The sequence below is a fragment of the Eleutherodactylus coqui genome, chromosome 1 (assembly GCF_035609145.1).
Source record: "Eleutherodactylus coqui strain aEleCoq1 chromosome 1, aEleCoq1.hap1, whole genome shotgun sequence".
NCBI lineage: Eukaryota > Metazoa > Chordata > Amphibia > Anura > Eleutherodactylidae > Eleutherodactylus > Eleutherodactylus coqui.
In genome coordinates this window covers 361,466,485-361,489,221 of record NC_089837.1, presented here as the reverse complement: position 1 = coordinate 361,489,221, position 22,737 = coordinate 361,466,485, and the positions used below count along the sequence as shown (strand labels likewise).

At 42.0% G+C, this 22,737-nt stretch overlaps 1 protein-coding gene across 1 annotated transcript in view; it reads right to left on the bottom strand.

Annotated features, from left to right (window-relative positions):
* Positions 1–20,152, bottom strand: part of SLC9A4 (solute carrier family 9 member A4) — a 63,454-nt gene extending 43,302 nt beyond the window's left edge. The window contains exons 1-3 of the mRNA XM_066577795.1: positions 19,676–20,152; positions 11,154–11,617; positions 2,838–3,097 (exon numbers count right to left, since the gene is read on the bottom strand). Of these exons, the coding sequence (XP_066433892.1) occupies positions 2,838–3,097; positions 11,154–11,617; positions 19,676–19,874 (923 nt within the window). The 5' untranslated portion in view covers positions 19,875–20,152. The remainder of the gene's footprint in view (positions 1–2,837; positions 3,098–11,153; positions 11,618–19,675) is intronic.
* Between the last annotated feature and the right edge of the window lie 2,585 nt (positions 20,153–22,737).

Genomic DNA, 22,737 nt, shown 5'->3' with positions numbered 1-22,737 from the left:
GCTTGTAGCTTTCGCATATCTGCTGCACAAGATTTACAAACTTCAGCTGGTGGCTGAGGTGAAATCGTGGCTTGTCGCTGTGTCATGTAAGCTGCATTTGCTTAGGGTTTGTGGGGGATGTATTCCGCCTGTAATTCTTCATTCATTGCACAAGGATGAAGGACCTGTGATGACGTCACCATCATGTGATCAGACTCTGCTGGTAAAAAACCTGCGATGATGTCAACGTCATGTGATCAGGGGCGGACCTCTAAGACCATGTGACTGATCACATGATGATGACATCATCACAGGTCCTTACAAAGAAAATTTGTCAGTGACAGTTTGCATCACTTGCTGATGTAATTGTGTTTGCACCAACTTGTGCTGTCCCAGACAAATTTTCTTTGTACGGATGTGTTGTAGGTCCAGAGCCAGGATCCCTCATTGGGACGTGCACTCATTACCTCCCTGCTATTCCAGATTCAGGTGTGCTGCTAGGGTTGCTGTGAGCATATATCTATATTACACTCAAATTCGGCAGTATGGAGCAATTCCAGCAGCTTCATTGGTTCTGATTCACAATTCCAGCAATCTCATTGGTTGTTTGGCTTGTCTGATTCAACCTCATTGGTTGTTTGGGTTCCCTGATTCAACCTGTTAGTGCCGAACTTGAGTGTAATATAGATGTATGCATCCTGTGAGGCTGTGTCAGGCTGTGTTTTTTATATATGCTTTAGGACCTGTGATGATGTCACCGTCATGTGACCAGGGGCGGAGCATGTAAAGCACTCACACACACACTCATGGACAAGTGGTCCTTAGTACTTTGATTTATCTGTTGCTGTGAACACACAAGGAGTGATTCAATAAACAATTGGAGCTACAACCAAAAGTACAGAACAGTAATCACCCAACTATTGTTCCGCGTAAATGCATATCAGCGAACGAAATACAATCGCTACTTCAACGCTTATTACATGCTTGTTCCAATTTATCTTGCAGTGCTTCGGGGCCTTTAGTTTTATTGCTCTGGCTTATCTTAATGATGTATACTAATGTATTAACCCTTTGCAATCCAATTTTGGATTCAGGGTTTCCTAGGGGGCTTTCTCTTTCTGCCATTATACAATGGCGCCATCTGCTGGCTAGAGCCAGTACTGCAGTGTGGGACATGCTGGAGAGGCCCCCTACAACAGAGCGGCCAGTAATATACAGTAAAAATACCCTGCCATGCGTCTTCCGACATCGGAGCTGTAGAACCTTCAATCAGAATGTCTTTAGACGTCAGACAGTGGATTGGAAAGGGTTAAAGCTTGTGCATTCTTCCTAGTTTTCTATTTGTTATCTGCCTGATGGCGGGTCCCTGTGTTCCAAAAGCTTGCAAATGTAATTTCTGGCTAGTCAATAAAGGTATCACTTCTATAAAACCCTTGTCTTTTTTTAACAGAGTAATTAACATCCCAAATATTTTTCTAGCTGACACACTGCCAGCTATTTTTGCTGTACATGGTATTATTGTATGAGGAAGTTACCTGTGACAAATACATTGTATGCTAAGATATTATGAAAAGAGGGAAATTAATAGTGGTCTGTTTTAAGGCTGATTTCACACGGCAAATCGACAGCGCTGCATGTTTCCCTATGGAGCCTCCTTGTTTATCACATAGCACGAACTTGCGATTTGTAGCAACATTGCATCAGACAAAACATCGCTAATTTGAAGGAACCCATTGGAAAGCATGGGCTTCACATACATACGTTTTGTAGCACTGTCGCAAAGCTACGAAATTGCGCTATTATGTAGCCCATGTGAAAGCAGCCTTAGGCTTCTTTCACACAGGCAACAGCGATAGCGCCATGAGAAAATCACAGCGATATCACAGCTGTATTCTGTGCGATATCGCTGCATTTTCCGAAGGTGATATAGTGATTTTGTGGTGCTCTTTTGCTGTGATTTTTGGAGGGGCTTGATATATAAGCCCTACCCAGAAAATAAGCCCTGGCAACATAAAAAAACCCAATACATTACCTAACAGGCATTGTCTGCTCCACTGCACTTCTCCCAAAGCTCCGGCACTTGTCTGTAGAGTTCAGCCAGCGGCACAGGCATCACATTGAATGGCTGTGACTGATTCATCGAGCACTGCAGTGATTGGCTGAGCCATGGCGCTCGAGAACCAATCAGCACTTCCTGGAGGCGGGAATTTTAAACCCCTTCAACAGGAAGCGCTGGCTGAAGACTACAGACAAGTGTCGGAGCTTCGGGAAAAGTGTGGTGGAGCGGATAGCGCCTGTTTGGTAATTTGTTTGTTTGTTTTTTTAATGTAGCCAGGGCTTATTTTAAGGACAAACAGTAGGACTTACTACTGTAAAAGTTGCATTGCACAGCACGAAAACTGCATTTCTCGTGATGCGATGCAACAAAAAGGAAGGCTCCATAGGGAAACATGGGCTACAAAACATCGCAAATCATGGCTGTATATAGCATGCCGCGATTTTTTTCTCTCGCAATGTAGCAGGCTACAAAACATCACTAATGTAAAGGAACCCATTGGAGAGCATGGGCTTCACATATATGCGATTTGTAGTCCTGTCGCATTGCGATAAAATTGCGCAATTGTATTGCCCATGTAAAAGCGGCCTCAATAAGATGTTTACTGCACTGTCAGAAACGCTTAAATGTGAATAGAGCCTTAAATGTTCTGACCCTTTAGTCCTTTGATGAAGGGTTGGACAACTGCACTATTAGGACTATGAAAACAGAAAACTGCACCTGACAATATACAAATCAATTATGTAGGATGTAGATAAGAATAAGGATTCGCTATGACATAACATCCCACTATAATACTCACGCCAAGATTCCAGACAGGTAGAATGCTTCTGCAGACAGGTAGGACAAGTAGCTGAACATGAACACAAGAAGCGGCTCAATAGAAGTGATGTTCCTAGTGAAACGAGTGATAAAAGCAGCTAGGAATCCAAAGACGATCCCAAAAAACACACCTCCAATACCAACCATAAAAAAACGCCCTATACCAGCAAAAATATCCACTGGTTCAATTTCTTCATGGCTGTACATTTGTTTAAATGCAATAAATATGTTATAAAGGACCTGTAGGAAAAATAGAAATAAAGCGTATGAATTGGAAGACCTGGAGAACACAAGAGCATTATAGACATGTATACGTATAGAGATGGTAAGGGTTTTCTAACATAGTGTAGTATGTTGAATGACTGATTATAGCTTATTCAGTGTGGCATTCATGTTCCTTATGGCTGCTCAGTTGCAGATCAGTCATGCATACAATATTATGGAATATGTGTCGGCTATTGCCATGTATGACAGAGATTGTGTACTGCACATGACAGCGTATCTCATGCACACTGTAATGCATAGTGTGACCGGTTTCTTTTATTTCTTTTAAACTCCCTGCTGTCTCATAGTGGCATTGCAGTGTATTGCGTAAGGAAGATGAGGGATCAGCCCTATTCTCATTTGCACAAGGAAAGACTAGAAGCAATGGGATGAAACTGAAAGGGAGGAGATACCGATTAGATATTAGAAAAAACTTTCTGACAGTAAGGGTGATCAATGAGTGGAGCAGGTTACCACGGGAGGTGGTGAGTTCTCCTTCAATGGACGTGTTCAAACAAAAGCTGGACAAATATCTGTCTGGGAGGATTTAGTGATCCTGCATAGAACAGGGGGTTGGACCCGATGACCCTGGAGGTCCCTTCCAACCATTCTATGATTGTATATTTCTATGAGTGTTTAATACGCTACCCATGAAGCACAATAGGGCTGTTCGTGCGCTATATGCGGTGAAATAGAGCGATCTTTTTCATGCGCGTATCCACACTCAATGTATATACGCTAATGTGAATAAATCAATGAAAATCGATGTATCTTCATTGACTCCATTCACCATGTACTACGCTGTGAAATCATGCCCATGTGAATGAGCTTTTAGGCTGGGCTTACACCACAGTAAGCACGCAGCAAGTAAACAAAGGCAGCATGTAATGGGCATACTGCCAATCCCCAAACATTATCTTAGCATGTATGTGGGTGTAATACTCGCCACAATAGAACATGCCATGTATTTTGCACGGCTCATGTTAGCGGCACAATAAAGTGTCAGGTAATATGCAATGCGCATACGGTTGTGTGAACCCAACCTTATGGAAATCCATACTTATTATGCCTTTGCTTTTTCAACATTCACAGGTAAAATGTGTTTTTTTGCATTTTTCTTTTTTTAATTTGAGCAACTTACCATTTTTGTATTAAAAATTTGAGGAAATTTTTGATGTTCTTGTTAGGGTCGAACTTGCTAATGTATGTTTGTTCCCACAGTATCTTAACAATTTCAACCATAAGTATGGAGATACAACCGATGCCATAGTATCATAGGTGCTTCTATCATCAACACCCAAACTGTGGTGCATTAATAGATTCTCAGAACATATCCTTGTCTTTCCAAGCATTTGCAAGTCAATCTTTCCAAAGATTGGTACTGAACAAGGTTATATTTTAAAGCAATCAATGTGTTTTTTTTATATATATTTGTAAAGAACGGAAACAAAACAGAATGTTCTATGTAAAACTGTGCAATTAAATAACCATGAATTACTCCTTCAAGAAAAGCAGATTGCTATTACAATTATTATGTTGGTACTTATCTATCGCAGTGTACCTGGTATATTTGTTAACAGCATATGCGTAGTGAGGACAGGGGATCATTTTTTGGAGATTAATATTGGGACTATTAGGTAACACAAAAGCTAACGGCAAACATTTTACTATTTACTCTCACCACATAGCAGCCAAATTCAGCAGGTTAATTAGGCTTTACTCACATGGCAGTAATACATGTGCATTTTAGTGTCTATATTATAGCCACAGTACCTGGATTTAGCACGGTTTTAATTAACTAGACTCAGATCATCAAAGGATCCTATGGTAATCTAAGTCTGGTTCAGCAGAACCGCTGGAGGTCTGGATATTGTAGCCATAACATGGACTTTAAAGTGTGACCATCTTAGATCCATGTGAAAAGCCTAAGAATTGACATGTGAATTCTCATTTCTATTGTAGTGGCCCAGAATTAATGGGGTCACCTCCAGAATGTTCTATGTCTGTCTCAAGTTACTGCCTTGTCAGTGCCTTGTTTGTGGAGTGCATTAGATTTATCTGTATTGGATGTTTGCAGGACTAAAAGAGTTAATGTCTGGTGTGTTCTGTCCTGTCTGGAAAATGTATCATTTGTGGTCATGTCATGATGCTTGACATATGTGTTTGTAGAAGTTAGAGACAGAGGGTCAGGAGTCAGTCAGCCAAGCAGACATGACAAAGAGGCTGTCGGGTCGGTCTGTGTATGGAGCAATGAAGGAGGCCAAGCGATTGCCTGCTCCTCAGCCTGGGCCTGTTTAACCCAGGAATCCTCGATACTACTGCTGAGTACTGAGAGAAAGGAACCGCTTATTAGCGAGAAGAGAACAAAGAAAGTGTGAGTGTTTTGCCAGTGGAGAAACTGATTGCTGGGATTGAAAGAACCTGCAGATAACTTGAACTGTGGTTTGAACAGATACCCCATGAGCTTCACCAAGATATAATACTTGTACGCTGTGATTTCTGCAACTGTTATTGACTTTATTGAAAAGTTTAAGTAAATGGACAAGATTGAGCGTTCCCGGTTTTGTTCTAAAATATACTCTTCTGGTGTTGGACTATTTTATTCATCTACAAGATTCATTCCAGGAGAAGGAACGGTGGCGTCACGAGTGACAACTGGACTTAAGGTAACCCCCGGTTACTATTAAAAAGCACCCCCACCTAGTCACGAGGTAGCGTTCCTTAGCTTTCCTACAGGAAGGAGATCGTAGAGCCCTGTGACAAGGTTAACATCTCTACCCCGCTGTCTCCTTGGCTAAGGACCTGTCCCTCGGACGCTGCACTTTTTATTTATTTTTAATATTGCCTATATGAAAAAGAATTCAATCCAAAAAGGATAGAATAGCCAGACACCAAGGAAGTCGAGCAGGCACTTTGGGAATGTGTCATTCTGACTTCCCCCATTGCCACCTTCGCTCTCAGAATGCAAGATGTTGCTGGTTTTAATGAAATCTCATGTTCTGGCTAAACTGTGTTATTTTCTGTCACCACAGAGAAAGTCAGGAAGATGTGGGAAGACGCAATCCAGAAGTGCCTGCCTAACTCCCTCAGAGAAGATGGTGGATCCACATAATCGTATGGAGCATTTTTACTTTTCTACTGCATCATGTTTACTATAATTGTCATTTTGGGGGAGCCGACTGATTAAAAAAAAAATAAATAAATAAAATGGACAGTGATTCTTTTTAAAGGGAACCTGACAGCCATTTTTATAAGTATGAACCAGTAACAGCGGCAGATTAATGTAGCATCTATCTTTTTAACAATGTGCTTGCTATAACCGTGGTTGCAAGCATACCCGAGAAATTTCACTTTGAAAAAGTCCTACTCGGCATGTAAATCAGGCCGAGCAGGCGGGCTGGACAGCCTCTATTAGCTGCATGTAAAGCCAAAAAGCATCATCCACGTATCACTGTGAAATGTCACGCCTGTAAAACTGGCGCATGCGCAGATAACATCAGCGATTCGGCCCACAAAAGAGATAGAGTTTATCTGCGTATCTACCGGTAACTGACCTCACAGCGATGCATAGATGACACTTATAACCTCATCCATGTCTAAGGAGGTTAGAAGGACGGGCTTTTGGGCTTTACATGTCACTATGGTATGCTATGTACAACAGTTATAGCAAATACATTGCTGGAAATATGGAAAACTGCTTATATAAATTGCTGACAGTTCCTTCTAACTTAGGGCCGCTAACAGCTATCTGAACTCCCTCTCTCAATACCACTAAAAAACCGTGTGAGGAGAACCATTTGGCAGCATCCATGGCACTTTAGGGACCTTTTTTAACCAGGCAAAATATTTCTGCATTCTGCACCCAAATTCCTCACCAAACTCTACATGTCTCTGCAAATTTTTGAAATCACTTAAATCGGCCTCCAATTCCATGTCAAAATCCACAGTTAGAGCAATTTCAGACTAATATATTTTTCTCCCATTATGCGGCAATGATCATGGCCACATAAGGGGCCAAAAGAAAACCACTGATTTCAGTAGTTTCATATTCACTAGCTCTTTTTTTGGTCATTAATACTATGGCTGAGAAAAGATAGGACATGCCCTGTCTTTCCCGCATGTAATGAATACTACATTCGGGAAAGATAGGGCAGGACTTATCATCTTGCGCTTTTTTTCAAACTGTCACACTATGGCATGGAGTTTGAACAGATGGCGAAGGAAAAGAAATTTCCCTCGTTCAGGCTCAACTATGCCTATAGTTGTCTGAAATCACCCTAAGGACTCATTCACACAAACGTCATTTTAATGCTTCGATAGCCGAGCTAAAAATCGTGGCTATCAGAGCATTAAATCACATGAAGGAAGAATAGCTGCAACCAAGTCATAGGTATTTTTCGTGGTTTTAACACAACTGGCTGCGGCGTCTTGCAGTGCACTGATGCCGCAGCCTCAAGATAAAGGGAGTCCCCAGCAGGGATGAAGTGAGTATCCGGCAGGGATTCCCTTCATCCCCGCTGGGATGTTAAACTTTCTCCCCTTTCATTTGCCACACAGCTTGCATAGACTCCTATAGGATACTGTGGAGCCGCCGGTGTTATGCCGTCAAAAGATAGGACAAGTCCTATCTTTTGATGGAGAGAGGTCTTGGTGCCAAAAAATTGCGCCTATGTCCTATCTTTTGACGCACTATTTTTTGGATACGTCAAAAAATCGTTCATCTGAAAGAACCAATAGGATGAAAGAGGTTCTTTTAAATGTGATTTTTTTTTTATGCACCTGCTCTGCATCTAAATGATGCTCATGTGTAAGAGGCCATAGTGCACTTTCACACAGCAGTTTTTATGCTCAGTTTTTTGTGAGCCGAAACCAGGAGTGGGTCCAAAATACGGAAGAACTGCAAATCTTTCCATTATACTTTCTCTCCACTCCTGGTTTTGACTCACAAAAACTGAACATAAAAACTGTCGTGTGAAAGCGCCCTTAGCTTCGCAGATTTTGATGCAGAATTCTGCAGTGGAAAATTCCGCTGAGTTCTGGCAGACATTTTTTGCTCATGTGAAAGGTCCCTTACAGCACAAACTAATGTGCCATGGATGTGTACACTGCTTAGAACAATACTTACCTGACTAAACCCTACCAGGACCCTAGTCAATCTGAATGTGGGTACATTTTATGAATTTGACCAATGTATCATACACATATAATACATTAATGACTCTAACATGCTGAAAATACATAGCAGCATAGGAAGTAGCTAACTATTCCCCAATCTCTCTACTTGTCTCTTGCTCTGGATGACATTACCTGCATTTTGGAAATTGCTGTAATATAGAAGAAAAAAAGAGCCCAGACAGTCTTTGTACATAAATTAGTGAGTAAATACTCAAGAGTGATTCTTACTTTTGCCATTTCATACTAAAATGTTTTGGAAACAATCCTCATATCTTAATTGCTCAGCAGTCATTATCTAATTTCGGAACCATGTAAAATTACTTTCAGAAAGATCTAATATTACACAGATTGCCATTTAGCTATGAAATATAGGGAAGGAAATTCAAAGAGAACAATGTGCATTGTATATCAAGGGAAATAACTATTTAATAGAAGCTACTATTCAAAGACTGCTATAGTGTGTTACTTCCAACACAATTTATAGAAAGGGGGGCTTAAACAGATGAACGTATTTGCTGAGGCATTTCCGTGTGTGAAAATCTCGCCTGTATAATGCAACGAAGCGAAGGCATTGATTTCAAGGGATTCGTTTAGATGAATGTGTTTCTGGCACACAAAATCTTCGTACGAGAAAAGATAGGACCTGCCCTATCTTTGTCCGTTTTACGTAGAAAGCTGTCATAGAAGTCTATGCAGCTTAAAAAAGGGAGTGGGAGGGAGTTTGCCTGCGTACAACGTAGCAAAAAAAAGGCAGCAGACTCCAATGTGGTGTTTAATTGCCATTCTACTCCACAGAAAAGGTGTAACACGCGAGCATGTGAACTGGTATTTAGGTCGCAAAAATCACAGTACTGTTCGCTGGCATGTGCAAATCAGACTGTTTCTTGCCATCTCCCAATCTAGTTCAAGTGCAAATATGATCTGTAGTGGATAATATATTTGTGCATACGGCCATCTGAAACTGCAACATCCAGTGAACAGTGTATTTGGAAGAAACCTACCCAAACATGTCACTTTCTATGAGTCTTAAAGGACTTTTCACAAGTACAGAATATTCCTGCAAGACGCACCTTAGGGCAGTCTCAGACGGACGTATGCGCAACTATGCTAACCACTACGGAACATAGCTGCACTTGTACGGGGTTGTTTTTCTTTTCTCCAGACGCTCAAACTCCACGGCATAGCACAGCAGTTTGAAAAAAAAACGCAGGAAGATAGGTCCTGCCCTATTTTTCCCGCACTTAGTTAATACATGTGGGAGAGATAGAGCAAGTCCTATCTTTTCACGGGCGTGATATTCATGCCGAGAAAAGAGCTAGTGAAAATGAAACCACTGATATCAATGGTTTGGTTTTGTCCCGTTATGCGGCCTGTGACTTTCAGGTCCGCATAATGGGACTAAAATGCATTCGTCTGTTTAAGCCCTAAAGAAACAGAAAATTCTGCGCTAAAATCCACATGTATACATATATGGGTTATGGAGCAAAAATCTGCAGCAGATTAAGCTTTAGGTGCTTCTTGCAGAAATATTCTGCACGTGTGAAAGGTCCCTAAACCACAGATTTGCAAATCTACAGAGCTAATAACTGAACCACTTACAGTAATGGCTTCCATGCAATGCATTCACTACATTATTCAATCTTTAACAGTTTGCAACATTACAGAGATACGCAGAGATACCCATCCAGGGGTGTCATTAGCAGCCGGATCAGCTCATGCCCCAAATTTCCAGAGAGATCCACTCTCACGTCGGCAGAGAGAGGAGGATGGAGACAAGCAATGTTCTTCCCTCTCCTCTGCAGTAAAAGGCAAGCACTGTGCTGAGCAGTGGAGATCCAAAGTGGCATAGCTATAGCAGTCGCAATTGTGACTGGGACCCTAAGCTAGGAGAGGCTCCACTTACCACAATGACCATCATTTGACTTCACCTCCATCATGCCTTCCACATCTCATCCCTCGAACAGTCCGATCAGAGACTGAATCATCACTTACGCTGCCTGTCAGTATTGTGTTATACAGCCATGAGCATAGTCTGACTCCTCCGTCTCCTGCTTAGTATGTGCTCTACATATGGGACCACAGGAGAAAGGGGAGGAGTCAGAATACACTGGGCACCATATAACCCCACACTGACAGGCAGCACGAGTAATGAGCCTCTGATCTGTCTGTTCGAGTGAATGGCAGTGCAGGGTCCTCTAGCACTTAGAATGGGCATAGAGGGGGCTCCAATACTTTGTGGGGGCACAGAGGGAGCTCTATTGCTTTGATGGGGCACTTTTACATTTTGGGAGCACAAAGAGGGCATTTTTACATAGTGGAGACACAAAGGGACCACTGTTGCTTTGTGAGCATAGTCGTGGTATTATCATTTTTCAGGGTCACAAAGTGGGCATTATTACTTTGTGGGGGATACTGCCTGCTCTCTAGTCACTCACAGTTGTTGTTGTATTTAAACTCTCAGGCTTGGACTTCCTGAGCCTGAGTACTCTGGCTTGACAAGAAAAAGGTGGAAGCATCAAGTGGTGCATAAACTCTTCAGGATTTTATTCTCCCATAACAAGAAATCATGTGATTTCTTGTTGTGGGAGAATAAAATCTTGAAGAGTTTATGCACCACTTGATGCTGCCACCGTTTTCTTCTTTGGCTATATCCTGGGTCTTAGTCCAAACCCGGGTGGCTGCTGCATCTCTAAACAGGGTCCTACCCATAATGGGATTGTGGTGTGCTGCTTGTAATTCCTTTATACTCTTGAGTACTCTGGCTTGTTCAGTTGGATTCCAGACCCAAGAACCAACATCATTATAGTGAATGTAATCTATTTGATTGTATTTTCATCAATGGCTTAATTCTACTTACCACAGTAATTCCATCATTCAACAATGACTCTCCAAAAATCATCATGTATAGCTGCTCATTGACAGAAACTTCTTCAAAGACAGCAAGGACAGCTACTGGATCCACAGCTGAAATAAGGCTTCCATATAACAAGTTTTGTAGCAGAGATACATCACTTAATGCAAAAGCTTCAATCTGGCATATACCATATAGGGAAAGGCCAATGCCAAAAGCATTTATGAGGGTCCCCATCACTGACCAACAAATAATAGTTCCAATGTTATCAAAAAAAGGACGGGTAGGTAGAAAATATCCTCCTTCAAGCACAATTGGAGGTAAGAGATAAAGGAAATAAATGTTAGTCTTCATAGCAGGTGGAGCTTTGTGATCTGTCCCATAGATAATTCCGCCAAGTAAGACACCAATGGCAATCAAAATGCAACTTTCTGGCATTATTGCTGGTAATTTGTGATAGAGATGAAATCCTGAGGAATAAATAAATTATATAAATGTTAAAAATAAAACTAGCAGACTAAAAGAAGCTTGATGTTGCATAACAATGGTGATAAATGTATGATTGGAGAGGACTGCAGCACTTGGAACCCCACTGATCACTACAGCAAGGCTCCTGAGCCTCCCCATTCCTCCTTATTGCAAGAGTACTTTAAATGGAGCATCAGCAATACCCATGGTTAATCAAAGCTCCATTTAAAGTCTTTGGGACTGACAGAGGTAGCCAAGTGCATATCAAGCGAATATAATATTACTTGATCTTAGATCTTTGCCCCTTATCTTAAACTTGCAACTAGCTTAAAAGGGTTGTCCAGTTGTAAACTATTGATGGCCTATCCTCAGGATAAGTCATCAATAGTAGATTAGCAGGGTTACGCGCCCACTGCCAATCAGCTATTTGCCAGGCCAGTGCACTCGTGTACTGAACTGATTTCTGCAGGAAGCAGACAGCTCTGTTCCCATTGCAGTGGTCAAGCTTGATATTGCAGACCAAGTTCCATTGAAATTACCCTGTTTTCCCCCAAAATAAGACAATCTCTTATATTAATTTTTGCTCAAAAAGATTTTACTTTTTTACATGTATAGCTGCCTGGACACTATTTAAATTGACTTTTTTTTATTAACTGTAAGCAGGGCTTAATTTTGGAGTATGGCTTATATTTCAAGCATCCTGAAAAATCATTTTGCATCCTCTAAAATCATGGAAATTCATGCTAGGGTTTATTTTCAGGGTAGGTCTTATTTTCAGGGAAACAGGGTAATAGAAACTTGTCCTACAATACCAAGCTTGGCAACTACAGTGGTAATGAAGCTGTCTGCTTCCTGCAGAAATCACTTCAGTGCACGAGACTGGTAATTAGCTGATCAGTGGTAATCGTGGACAATGAATCCTCACCAAACTACTATTAATGACTTATCCTGAGGATAAGCTATCAATAGTTAGCAACTGAACAACTTTTAAAACTCTAAACCCCAATCCTAGCGATATTTCTACTAATAAAAATGTTTCAAATAAACATGAAGTTGTAGTCTTAATAAATATTATATAATATGAATGATACAATATTATGTTATAATCATTAATAACTTCAAAAGGGTTGTTGATCCGGGGATTATTCCAATTGCCAGATTGGAGTCAGGAAACAATTTTTTCCCTTAAATGAGGAAAATGACTTCTACCTCATTAGGGTCTTTTTGGCTTCCTCTGGATCAACATTGGGGGTAATAGGCTGAACTGGATGGACATATGTATTTTTTCGGCCTTACATACTAAGATACTATAATCATCTTTCTGTTTTTAATTTTGGATTTGTAACAAGAATATTATGTTTGTATCACAATGAGTTACAACCCCAATTCCAAAACAGATGAAACTCTATGTAAGTAAGTGTTGAGAAAAAAAAAGAATGCAATGATTTGGAAATCTTATATAACCATATTTTATTCACAGTAGAACTTGGAAAACATATCAGAAGGTGAAAGTGAAACATTTTAATATTTCAGTTATAAAAATGAAATTATTAAGGAATTGATTAGAGATGAGCAAACGTACTCATCCGAGCTTGATGCTCGGGCGAATATTAGGGTGCTCGGGATGCTCGTTATTCGTAACGAGCACCACGCGATGTTCGGGTTACTTTAACTTTCTTCCCTGAGAAATTTGCGCGCTTTTCTGGCCAATAGAAAGACAGGGAAGGCATTACAACTTCCCCCTGCAATGTTCAAGCCCTATACCACCCCCCTGCAGTGAGTGGCTGGGGAGATTAGGTGTCACCCGAGTATTGAAATCTGCCCCTCCCGCAGCTCGCTATGGATGCATTCTGACATTAGTTCAGGGAAAGTGGTATCGTGTTGGAGCTGCTATAGGGAGAGTGTTAGGAGTATTTTAGGTTTCAAGAACCCCAACGGTCCTTCTTAAGGCCATAAATCTTCTCTATATGCGCCCAATGGGGCCGGCGGCAGCAGCGCCGACCCCATTGAGAACGTATAGAAGACAAATCCTTCTTCTCTGCCACAGCTGTAACAGCTGTGGCAGAGAAGAACGATGTTTGCCCATTGAATTCAATGGAACCGGCAATACAGCAGGTTCCACTGAATGCAATGGGCTGCCGGCGATCGCAGGATGAATGGTCGGAAGGGGTTAAATATATAACCCCTTCCCTGCAATTCATCCAGAAATGTGTTACAATAAAAATATATACCGGGATTTCAAGCCTTTCGTAGAGAAAGCAATACTCTGCCGTGGACCAGGAGGGAGCGACAGCCTGCAAACACCAGGAGGGAGTGACAGCCTGCAGGAGCGCCGCAGATCGTCTGAAGAAGTAAGTAATGATTTTTATTCTTTGCTCCACTGTATTACCGGCGTATAAGGTGACAGTTGGGGGGTCGTCTTATACGCCCCGTCGCCTTATACGCCGGTATATATTTTTATTGTGACACATTTCTGGATGAATTGCTGGGAAGGGGTTATATATTTAACCCCTTCCCGACAATTCATCCTGCGATCGCCAGGAGCCCATTGCATTCAGTGGAACCTGCTGTATTGCCGTCTCCATTGAATTCAATGGGCAAACATCGTTCTTCCCTGCTACAGCTGTTACAGCTGTGGCAGAGGAGAACGATCTTTATGCTGACAGTGGGGGGGGGGCACTCTTGCAGCTATTGTGGCTTAATAGTGGGACCTGGGAACTTGAGATGCAGCCCACCATGTAGCCCCTCGCCTGCCCTATCCGTTTCTGTGTCGTTCCCATCACTTTGTAGAATTGCCCAGATTTTCACACATGAAAACCTTAGCGAGCATCGGCGAAATACAAAAATGCTCCGGTCGCCCATTGACTTCAATGGGGTTCGTTACTCGAAACGAACCCTCGAGCATCGCGGTAATTTCGTTCCGAGTAACGAGCACCCGAGCATTTTGGTGCTCGCTCATCTCTAGAATTGATGGCAGCAACACATCTCAAAAAGTTGGGACAAGGGTGACAAAAGGCTGGAAAAGTAAGTGATACTATGAAAAATAGCTGGAGAGTTAATTTTCTACTAAGTCACGTGACTGAGATGCAGAGTCTCTGAGAAGCAAACATGGTCAGACGTTGACTAATCTGTTGTGGAAAAATTTGAGAAAAATGTTCCTCAATGTAAAATTGCGAAGTCTTTGAATAACCCACTGTCTATAGTACATAATATCAGAGAATTTGGAGAAACTCATGTGCAAAAGGGGTAAGGCCGACGATTAATACTGGGTGCTCGAGATCTATGGACCCTCAGGCTGCACTGCAGTAGAAACAGACATGATTCTATAATGCAAATCACTGCGTAGGCTCAAAAATAATTCTAGAAATTATTGTCTAAGTACACAATTCGTTGTGCAATCCACAATGCAAGTTAAAGCTGTATCATGCAAAGAAGAAGCCATATATCAACACAATCCAGGGACACCAGCATTTTCTCTGGGTCAAAGTTCTTTTAAAATGAACTGACACAAAATGGAAATGTAGCGGACAGGGTCAGGTCTTTGGCTGCGAAAGACGTTGGGGTAAAACCTGATGATGTGTCACGGGTGACTCTACCATCTTCTCCCGGAAGATCCAAAGCGTAGTCGGCCCAGACGTACACAGGACCTGGTAATAGCAGCCGTGCTGAGTAACTTTATTACCTGTTTGTTCTCGTGATGCCAGTGCCCCTTTACAGTAAGCAAACCGAATAACAAAGTCCTCAGTCAAAGGAAGAGTTTTAAACCGGAGGCACACGGTTTTCTTTTCTTTTTACAATCAACTTAGATTCTTACATGACAAAGCATTACAACAGTCTTATGTATGACATTTTCAAGAACATTAGTATTTTTTATTGACCTCAACAAGTTTGTATCCAGAAGTCACTCTTCTCATACCCAACCTCTGAATATCCGCAGTCTCAGTTATCTGATGGACGATCAACTAGGGGTGCTTCTGGCACTTGAAGGGAACAGACCACATACTCCTCCATTTTCCTATTATGTCCTTTTTTTCACCACTCCAGTCATACTTAACAACTTGGTTACTCAGTCCTCATTCACTCCCAATATGGAAGTAAATAAGTAGAGGGACTATGCATTCTCCACCACCATCTCCAGGAAAACAGGATCTGCACTCCCTCCTCCCTGGAGCTATCCCATGGGCACAGGGATAGGCCCGAGACTCAGCTCGGATACCAGCATCAGATCTCCTGTCTCCTCCTCATGCTTCCTCCCTTACTAACTACATCTCCACTCTCTTCTCCGGTAACGCTGACTACTGCACCACCACATCACACCTCCTCTCTGCTTCATGTCCCATCTACTACTCACTCTCTAGCTCCTCCCCCAATGCTCCTGACCAACCACACATTACACATCCAGCAGGTTAGGGAGACAAAACACACAACCAAAATAGGCTGAAACAATACAAAACAGACAAACATGAATACACAGACACCAGAAGAGGTCAAACTGTTCTGTTGTCAGATAAATCAAAATTTGAATTTTTTTTTTGGAAAACATACGCTCCCTGTCCTGTGGACTTAAGAAGAGAGGGACCACATAGTTTATCAGCACACCGTCCAACTTCTGCATCTCTGATGGTACGGGGTTGCATTAGTGCCTATGGCATGGACGGCTTACACATCTTGAAAGGCACTATCAGTGGGTCAGAGCAGTATATAGAGGTTATGGAACAACCTATGATCCCATCCAGAAGTCCCTGCTCAACCATATACTGCATTCATCACAACATCATGGCTTTGCAGAATTGTCCTGGTGCTGAGCTGGCCTGCCTGCAGTCCAGACGTTTCACCAAGAGAAGATATTTGGTGCATTATGAAACAAAGATGACCCAGGACTGTTAAGCAGCTAGAATCCAAGACAAGAATGGGACAAGATTCCTCTCCCAAACCCCAGCAATCTGTCTCCTCACTCTCCACACATTTACAGACAGTTATAGAGAGAGGGGATGCTACACAATGGTAGACATAGCCTGTCCAAACTTTCGTGAGATGTGTTGCTGCCATCAATTTCTAAATGGGTTGTTTATTTAAATGAAATGGAAAATATCTCACTTTCACCTCCTGATGTGTGTTCTATTGTGAATAAAATATGGACACATGAAATTTCCAAATCATTGCATTCTTTTTTTCTTTACACTTCTTTATATTTTACACAATGGCCCACCTTGTTTGGAATTGAGATTGTATGATAATCTTATAACAGACAATAACACAAAATCTGACATCCTATGAAAAATGCAGTTCACAATAAAAAAGTGTAAATAAAAAGTGGAATTGTGCAGAATACAGAGCATTTTGTAGAGTAGAAAGGGGCATGTTCTATTTTGCTGTGTATTACGCGCGATAGAGCCCATTGTTCTCTATAGGCATGTAATCAATGCTGTACATACACAATTACATTGCAGACTTGCATGTTAATACACACATAGGACAGCGCCTACAGTTGGATATATAGTGCAAATTAATGCATATGTGTCTTTGGGCACAAAGAATGGTACTTACCTGGCGCAAGATGGGGAGTCCCTAATGGGGGACCAACTCACCAGAGCCTAAAATTCTCGACAACTTTGATAATAGAAGCCTTACATCCCACAGAACATCTAAGTGCAGCAGGAGAAACAGACTCTACCCTCAAAAAGTGTGGGTAAGAGCCAAGGTGAATAAAAAAGAAAAGAAGGTTTCTCTGTGCTTGTAAGAGTTTAAAGCTCCATAAAAATGGAAGGAGTTTGTTGGCCGGAATGGAGGGTCCAATAAAATTCTCCCAAGTAAATAAAGTTGCATTTTAATCTTTTAAAATAATTATATAAAAAATGCCAAGACAATCATGTAACCTGCAACGCGTTTCAGCGCATGAAGTGCGGCTTTTTAAAGAATAGTGAAGATATAATCTGAAAGGATTTAAAAGTTTACCATAGCGAGCATGATTTGCCATCTGCAGGAAGCTAAGTGGTTGCAAAATAGATTGTTCATTCTGTATTTATTAGTTGTCCAAATTGTTTATTATAGACATTTATTTAGTTTTTAATTTATTTATTATATAAGAACTTGTGTATATGTCAGTAATATGGACAGCTAGTTTTAAGGGCTAATGCCCACGGCCGGATTTCTGCCGCATGAAACGCGGTGGACATCCACGGCATTATGCCGCAGCTATTAGGTTCTATTGAACCTAATAGCTCAATGTTCACACTACGGAATTCCACAGCACAGCGGAAGAATCAAGTGATTATGCGTCCCCACCGGCCACGTCATCTCGCACTGCCAACGCGTCATGAGCTGTACTGTGCATGTGCACTGGCTCGTCAGGCGGGATGCGCATGGCGAATCTGGGAGGTGAGTATGGGGTCTTTTGGGGTGCGCTGTGATGGACACCGCTGCGATATTCCGCTGGCGGAATCCGTCACAGCCATGGGCATGAGGCCTAAACCATCTCAATTCTTTCTATGAATGTGCATTATTGTTCTTTGAAACTGTTAATAAAGCTTGTATTCTTCTTGGTCACATGATGATGCGTGATTGTGAGATGACGCCATTGCGTCGCTCCGCTCCATGCACTATTTGCTTGAGCAGTCCGTGGAGCGCAATACATTCCATTTGGAAGCCATGTTTGGTCTCATACGTCATTCTCTCAGCGCCAGGCGCCCAATGTTCACAGGCGAAATTGAATTATGGAATCTGCATGGGGCACCCGCGTGGATGATCCGCAGATCAAGCTCCCATGGATAATTATGGGCGCCCGCAGCTTAATTTCAGCATGCGGATTTGATTTGCGGACCTTCTGGTCCGGAAAACAAATCGCGGCATGCTCATTTTGCTGTGGGTTCCGCACAGACGGCTTCTATTGAAGTCAATGGAAGCCGTTCGATCCACGGCACACCCGCAGCTGACACTGCAGACATGCTGCGGAAAACAGGAGATTAAGAAAAAGAAACTCCACTGCGCATGTGCGGCAGTGCGCTGGCCAGGGTGCCAGCTCACATACTGGCACGCCCACCCACATCCGCAGTGGAGAAGATGGAAGACCTGCACAGCCTCGCTGAGGATTTGGACGGGTAAGTAATGTCCTCTTGCCGTGGGCAGGGTGGGATTCCGCTATGGGCTCCTACCCGTGGAATCCGACCTGCACGTGGACATGAGGCCTTAACTGCAGGACACAGAGCAGCGTGCTGGTCATGTGACCTAAAAGCCAAAAGAAAAGTGGAGTGGACGATATGAGTGTTCTCTAATCCAAGCAAAAGCAGCAGAAGTAGGGCTGTATATTACAGCTACGCTATTCACCAAATCACCAAATATGTACTGAATGTGATTTTATGCCATATGTGTAAATATAGAGAAACTAAAATAAACAATACATTTTTATCGATATTGGGGTGGAAATCCTGCAGAAATCTTGCGGTATTTCCATGCAGTCCCGCTGCTTGATTTCCGCAACTTGAAGTCCCGCAGATTTTCAAGCGGCGTATTCCGCTGCATCCAGCTCTTCCCCAAAGAGAAGAGAGATGGCTGCAGCGGAAACGGCGATAACATTTTTGCAAATCTCGTCCACTCTGCTGGATAAAAATTGCAAGCGGAATTTCCGTGCAGAGAGTCCGCATGGCAATTCCGCCCTGTGTGAACTCAGCCTTAAACTAATTTGTCAGATGTTTATACACATTACATTATTGATTAACGCATAAAGTAAAAATTATTTCATATACTTAAAATCTGTTCCATACATGAATGGTGTCGTTTCTGCAGCACATGCATGTATTTTAACATTTCGATGTATGGGACAGTTGCAGAAATTTCTGTAATAAATCTGCTGTCTCAAGCCAGTTTGTTAATGATTACAATTCATACTTTCCCCTTGAGAAGGCATCAGAATTCACTGTTTAATTTTGGTTAATTTACTGATAATTGCTTGTGTAAAATTAAGGATTTGCAAACGGAAGAATAAAGAATAAATTACCTGTATTCAAGGGATCAATAATTCTTAAATATTACAAAAAATAACATTTTTATTGCAAACTACTTACCGATTTTAGCATAAGAAGCAAGAATAATCCACAGTGTGACTTCATAGGGGATTTGGACCAAGTTGTAATCCACTGTGAAGGCATGGAATCCTGCATTTGTGTCTGAATCTGCAGTAATGGGGGTCCCAGTGGTGACCTCAGAGCTTCCACTTGTGGTCTTTAAAATCATTAGAATGGTGAGAAGAATGCTTGCTTCCATCTTGTATGTGTAAAGAAGACTTTTACTTCAAGAAGACATTGTTTTCCAGACCAGAAATATTCTTTTGATGCGTCTCCCATAAAACATTATTGTAAGGGATGTACTATAAATGTTTGTCAAATTTGATAGAAATGTCTAATGGTCGTATACTGTGCTGGGAAGCAGTGATGCCTTTCATGTTCCCACAGAAATGTTAAGCTATAATATTGCCCAGCAATCTCCCTGGCAAGTAAGTCCACCCAGAGATTACTTACTAAGGTAGTGCTATTGTGAAACCTGAGACATGAGAACACTGACATCAGCAGTAGTGTAGTGTACACAGGCGTGGTTAATGCACACAAAAGTTGTGCCAGGCTATGTTTACAGATAACAAGGTTGCCACCTTGTGTATGGTTAGGTGAACTACTTTTTGATATTACTAAAAACATTGTGCCGATAACTTTATATCATGACATTTCCTTCTTTGAGCTGACATTTATTTATTATTTGTTTGTTAATAAAGAAATGGAAGGTTTTCATTAGTATTTATAAACAATATTATTGCTCTAGTCCTACCACTTGCACAGTTGGCATGTGTAATGTGGCCCTTGGCAGGGGCATTGCTAAGGTTTTAAAAGATCGGGGGCAAAAGCTCCAAGGCATATGTTGCCCATCCACCCCTCCCTCCACAAAAATAATATACATGTATACTTACCATATAACATTGTTGCTGCCATACCAGAAGCTAATATTACCACCATACAATGCTACATACTGTTACTGAACAAAAGACACTACACAAATACCAATATGACCACTATACAAGACCCATATAATACTGTCCCACCACTAATACTATTATTCCATAGAGACTGATTGATATTACCATACTGTTACTGAATAAAACTCACTATAAAAAGGCCAATATTACTGTAGTGGCCCGATACAATGGGGCTGCTCCTCAAAAGTGTGTATGCTAAGTGTTGTTTTGTCAGTGTCTTTTGTGTTGTATGACTGATGTGTATTGCATAGCTGCAGCAACTGTCTGGTATATTAACTGTCTGGTATGTGAGCTGATTGTCTGGAAAATATATCTGTTTGTTTGTCATGTGACCTTGTGACATATATATGTTTGCAAGGTGCATGCAAGTCAGTTTAGTTGAGTGCTGTGTTGAGTTTTGGGCTTGCAAGAGAGAGTTCTGTTCTGAAGAGCGCAAGAGGACCACGCAGGCAATTTCAGCCTGTGCGGCCCAGAATAGAAGAGGCTGAAAGGAGAGTTTGATGGCTGCCAGGGACTACTACCCTCAGGAGTCAGCAGCATGTCTACGTTCAACACTGAGTGTGTACCGGTAGAGACGGAGAGAGAGAAAAGTGTGTTGCTGGGCCAGGACCTACAGATAGGAATGTGGTTTCTCCTGCTTACCCATGAGTTCTCCCTGTCACACCACTTATCAAGTTGCTGTGAAACTGCTGATAATTGTACAAACTTCTGTTCAAGGAAAACGACCAGTCGCCCGGAGGCTGTGTCTTAAAGAGTACCCGTGTGTGTGGACTTACTCCATTAACCAGGAATTCCCCCACAGAAGCTGCACGAGAGAGGATTTATTCCACCAGCTAGGAATCCCCCGAGTCAAAAGAAACGGTGGCATCACACGTGACACAAAACAGGACTAAGGCAATCCAGTATTGGGTTCCCTGTTTTTCAAGCTGCGCTCGGCTCTTGGATGTGTCACCGGTTACCCTCCAGGCGGGAGATGATAGAGCCAGCGTGACAAAGCCTAAACTCTACCCCGCTGTTCCCTATGCCGCAGCCCGCTTCTCGGATGCTGCATTACTAGAAGCAGTATACAAGGCCCAAATAATACCTCCACACCATGACCACTACATAGTGACTAAATATATCTTACTGTTACTGTATAAATACACTGCACAAAGATTGATATTACCTTGTTTCCCCCAAAAATAAGACTGTGTCTTACATAAATTTTTGCCCCCAAAAGGCACAGGGTCTTATTTTTTGGGGTGTCTTATAGTCACCTTGCAGGCGCCATCCCGGTCCCTCCTGCAGGCCTCCGGAACTCCACCAGGCTTCTATGCAGTCCCCAGTGCCGACAGAGTATTGCTTGCTGGTAACTGGGTTTGAAAACCCCGCCTCCAGCAAGCAACAGCTCTGATTGGTTCTCGAGCGTCGTGGCTAAGCCAATCAGAGCCGTCGCTCGATGAACCAATCACAGCCATTCAATGCGATGCTAGGTGAGTATTGTTTTTTTAATGTAGTGGAGCTAGGACTTATTTTCAAGGTAGGGCTTAAATTTCAAGCCCCCACCCACCGAAAATCATGGTAGGGCTTATTATCAGGGTAGGTCTTTTTCTTTTTGGGGAAACATGGTACCGCCACACAATGTTCATGTAGAGGAAGATACTAGCTCCAATGAGGTGCTCTGCTGATTGTATAACTGATTACAGTACCATTATATACAGTGATCTATCTGGCCCAAAGCACTACAATGACTTCTTCCAGACTTGTTTCTGCAAGTTTGCAACACAAACATCTTTGGCTCCATTCTTTCCCAGCATCTCAAAAACTTTTAGCAACCTTGCAAACTCATCATCCTACTGCTACCCCTAATTCTGTGCTTATTACTGCCCTAATTAGTGCACCTGCTGAATGGAATGGTGCCCTCTCCCCCATAGTATTTTTAAAAATTAATAGTGTTCTAGCTATAATTGCTCACAAATTAGTGCCACATACAGTACACCTGAAAACAATTGTGCCAGGTAGATTGTGCCACAGACGTTATTAGTGCACCACACAGTAAAAACATTACTGTTTGTACCATAAATAGGAATAGTTCTCTTCCTCATAGGCCACACAATAATACTG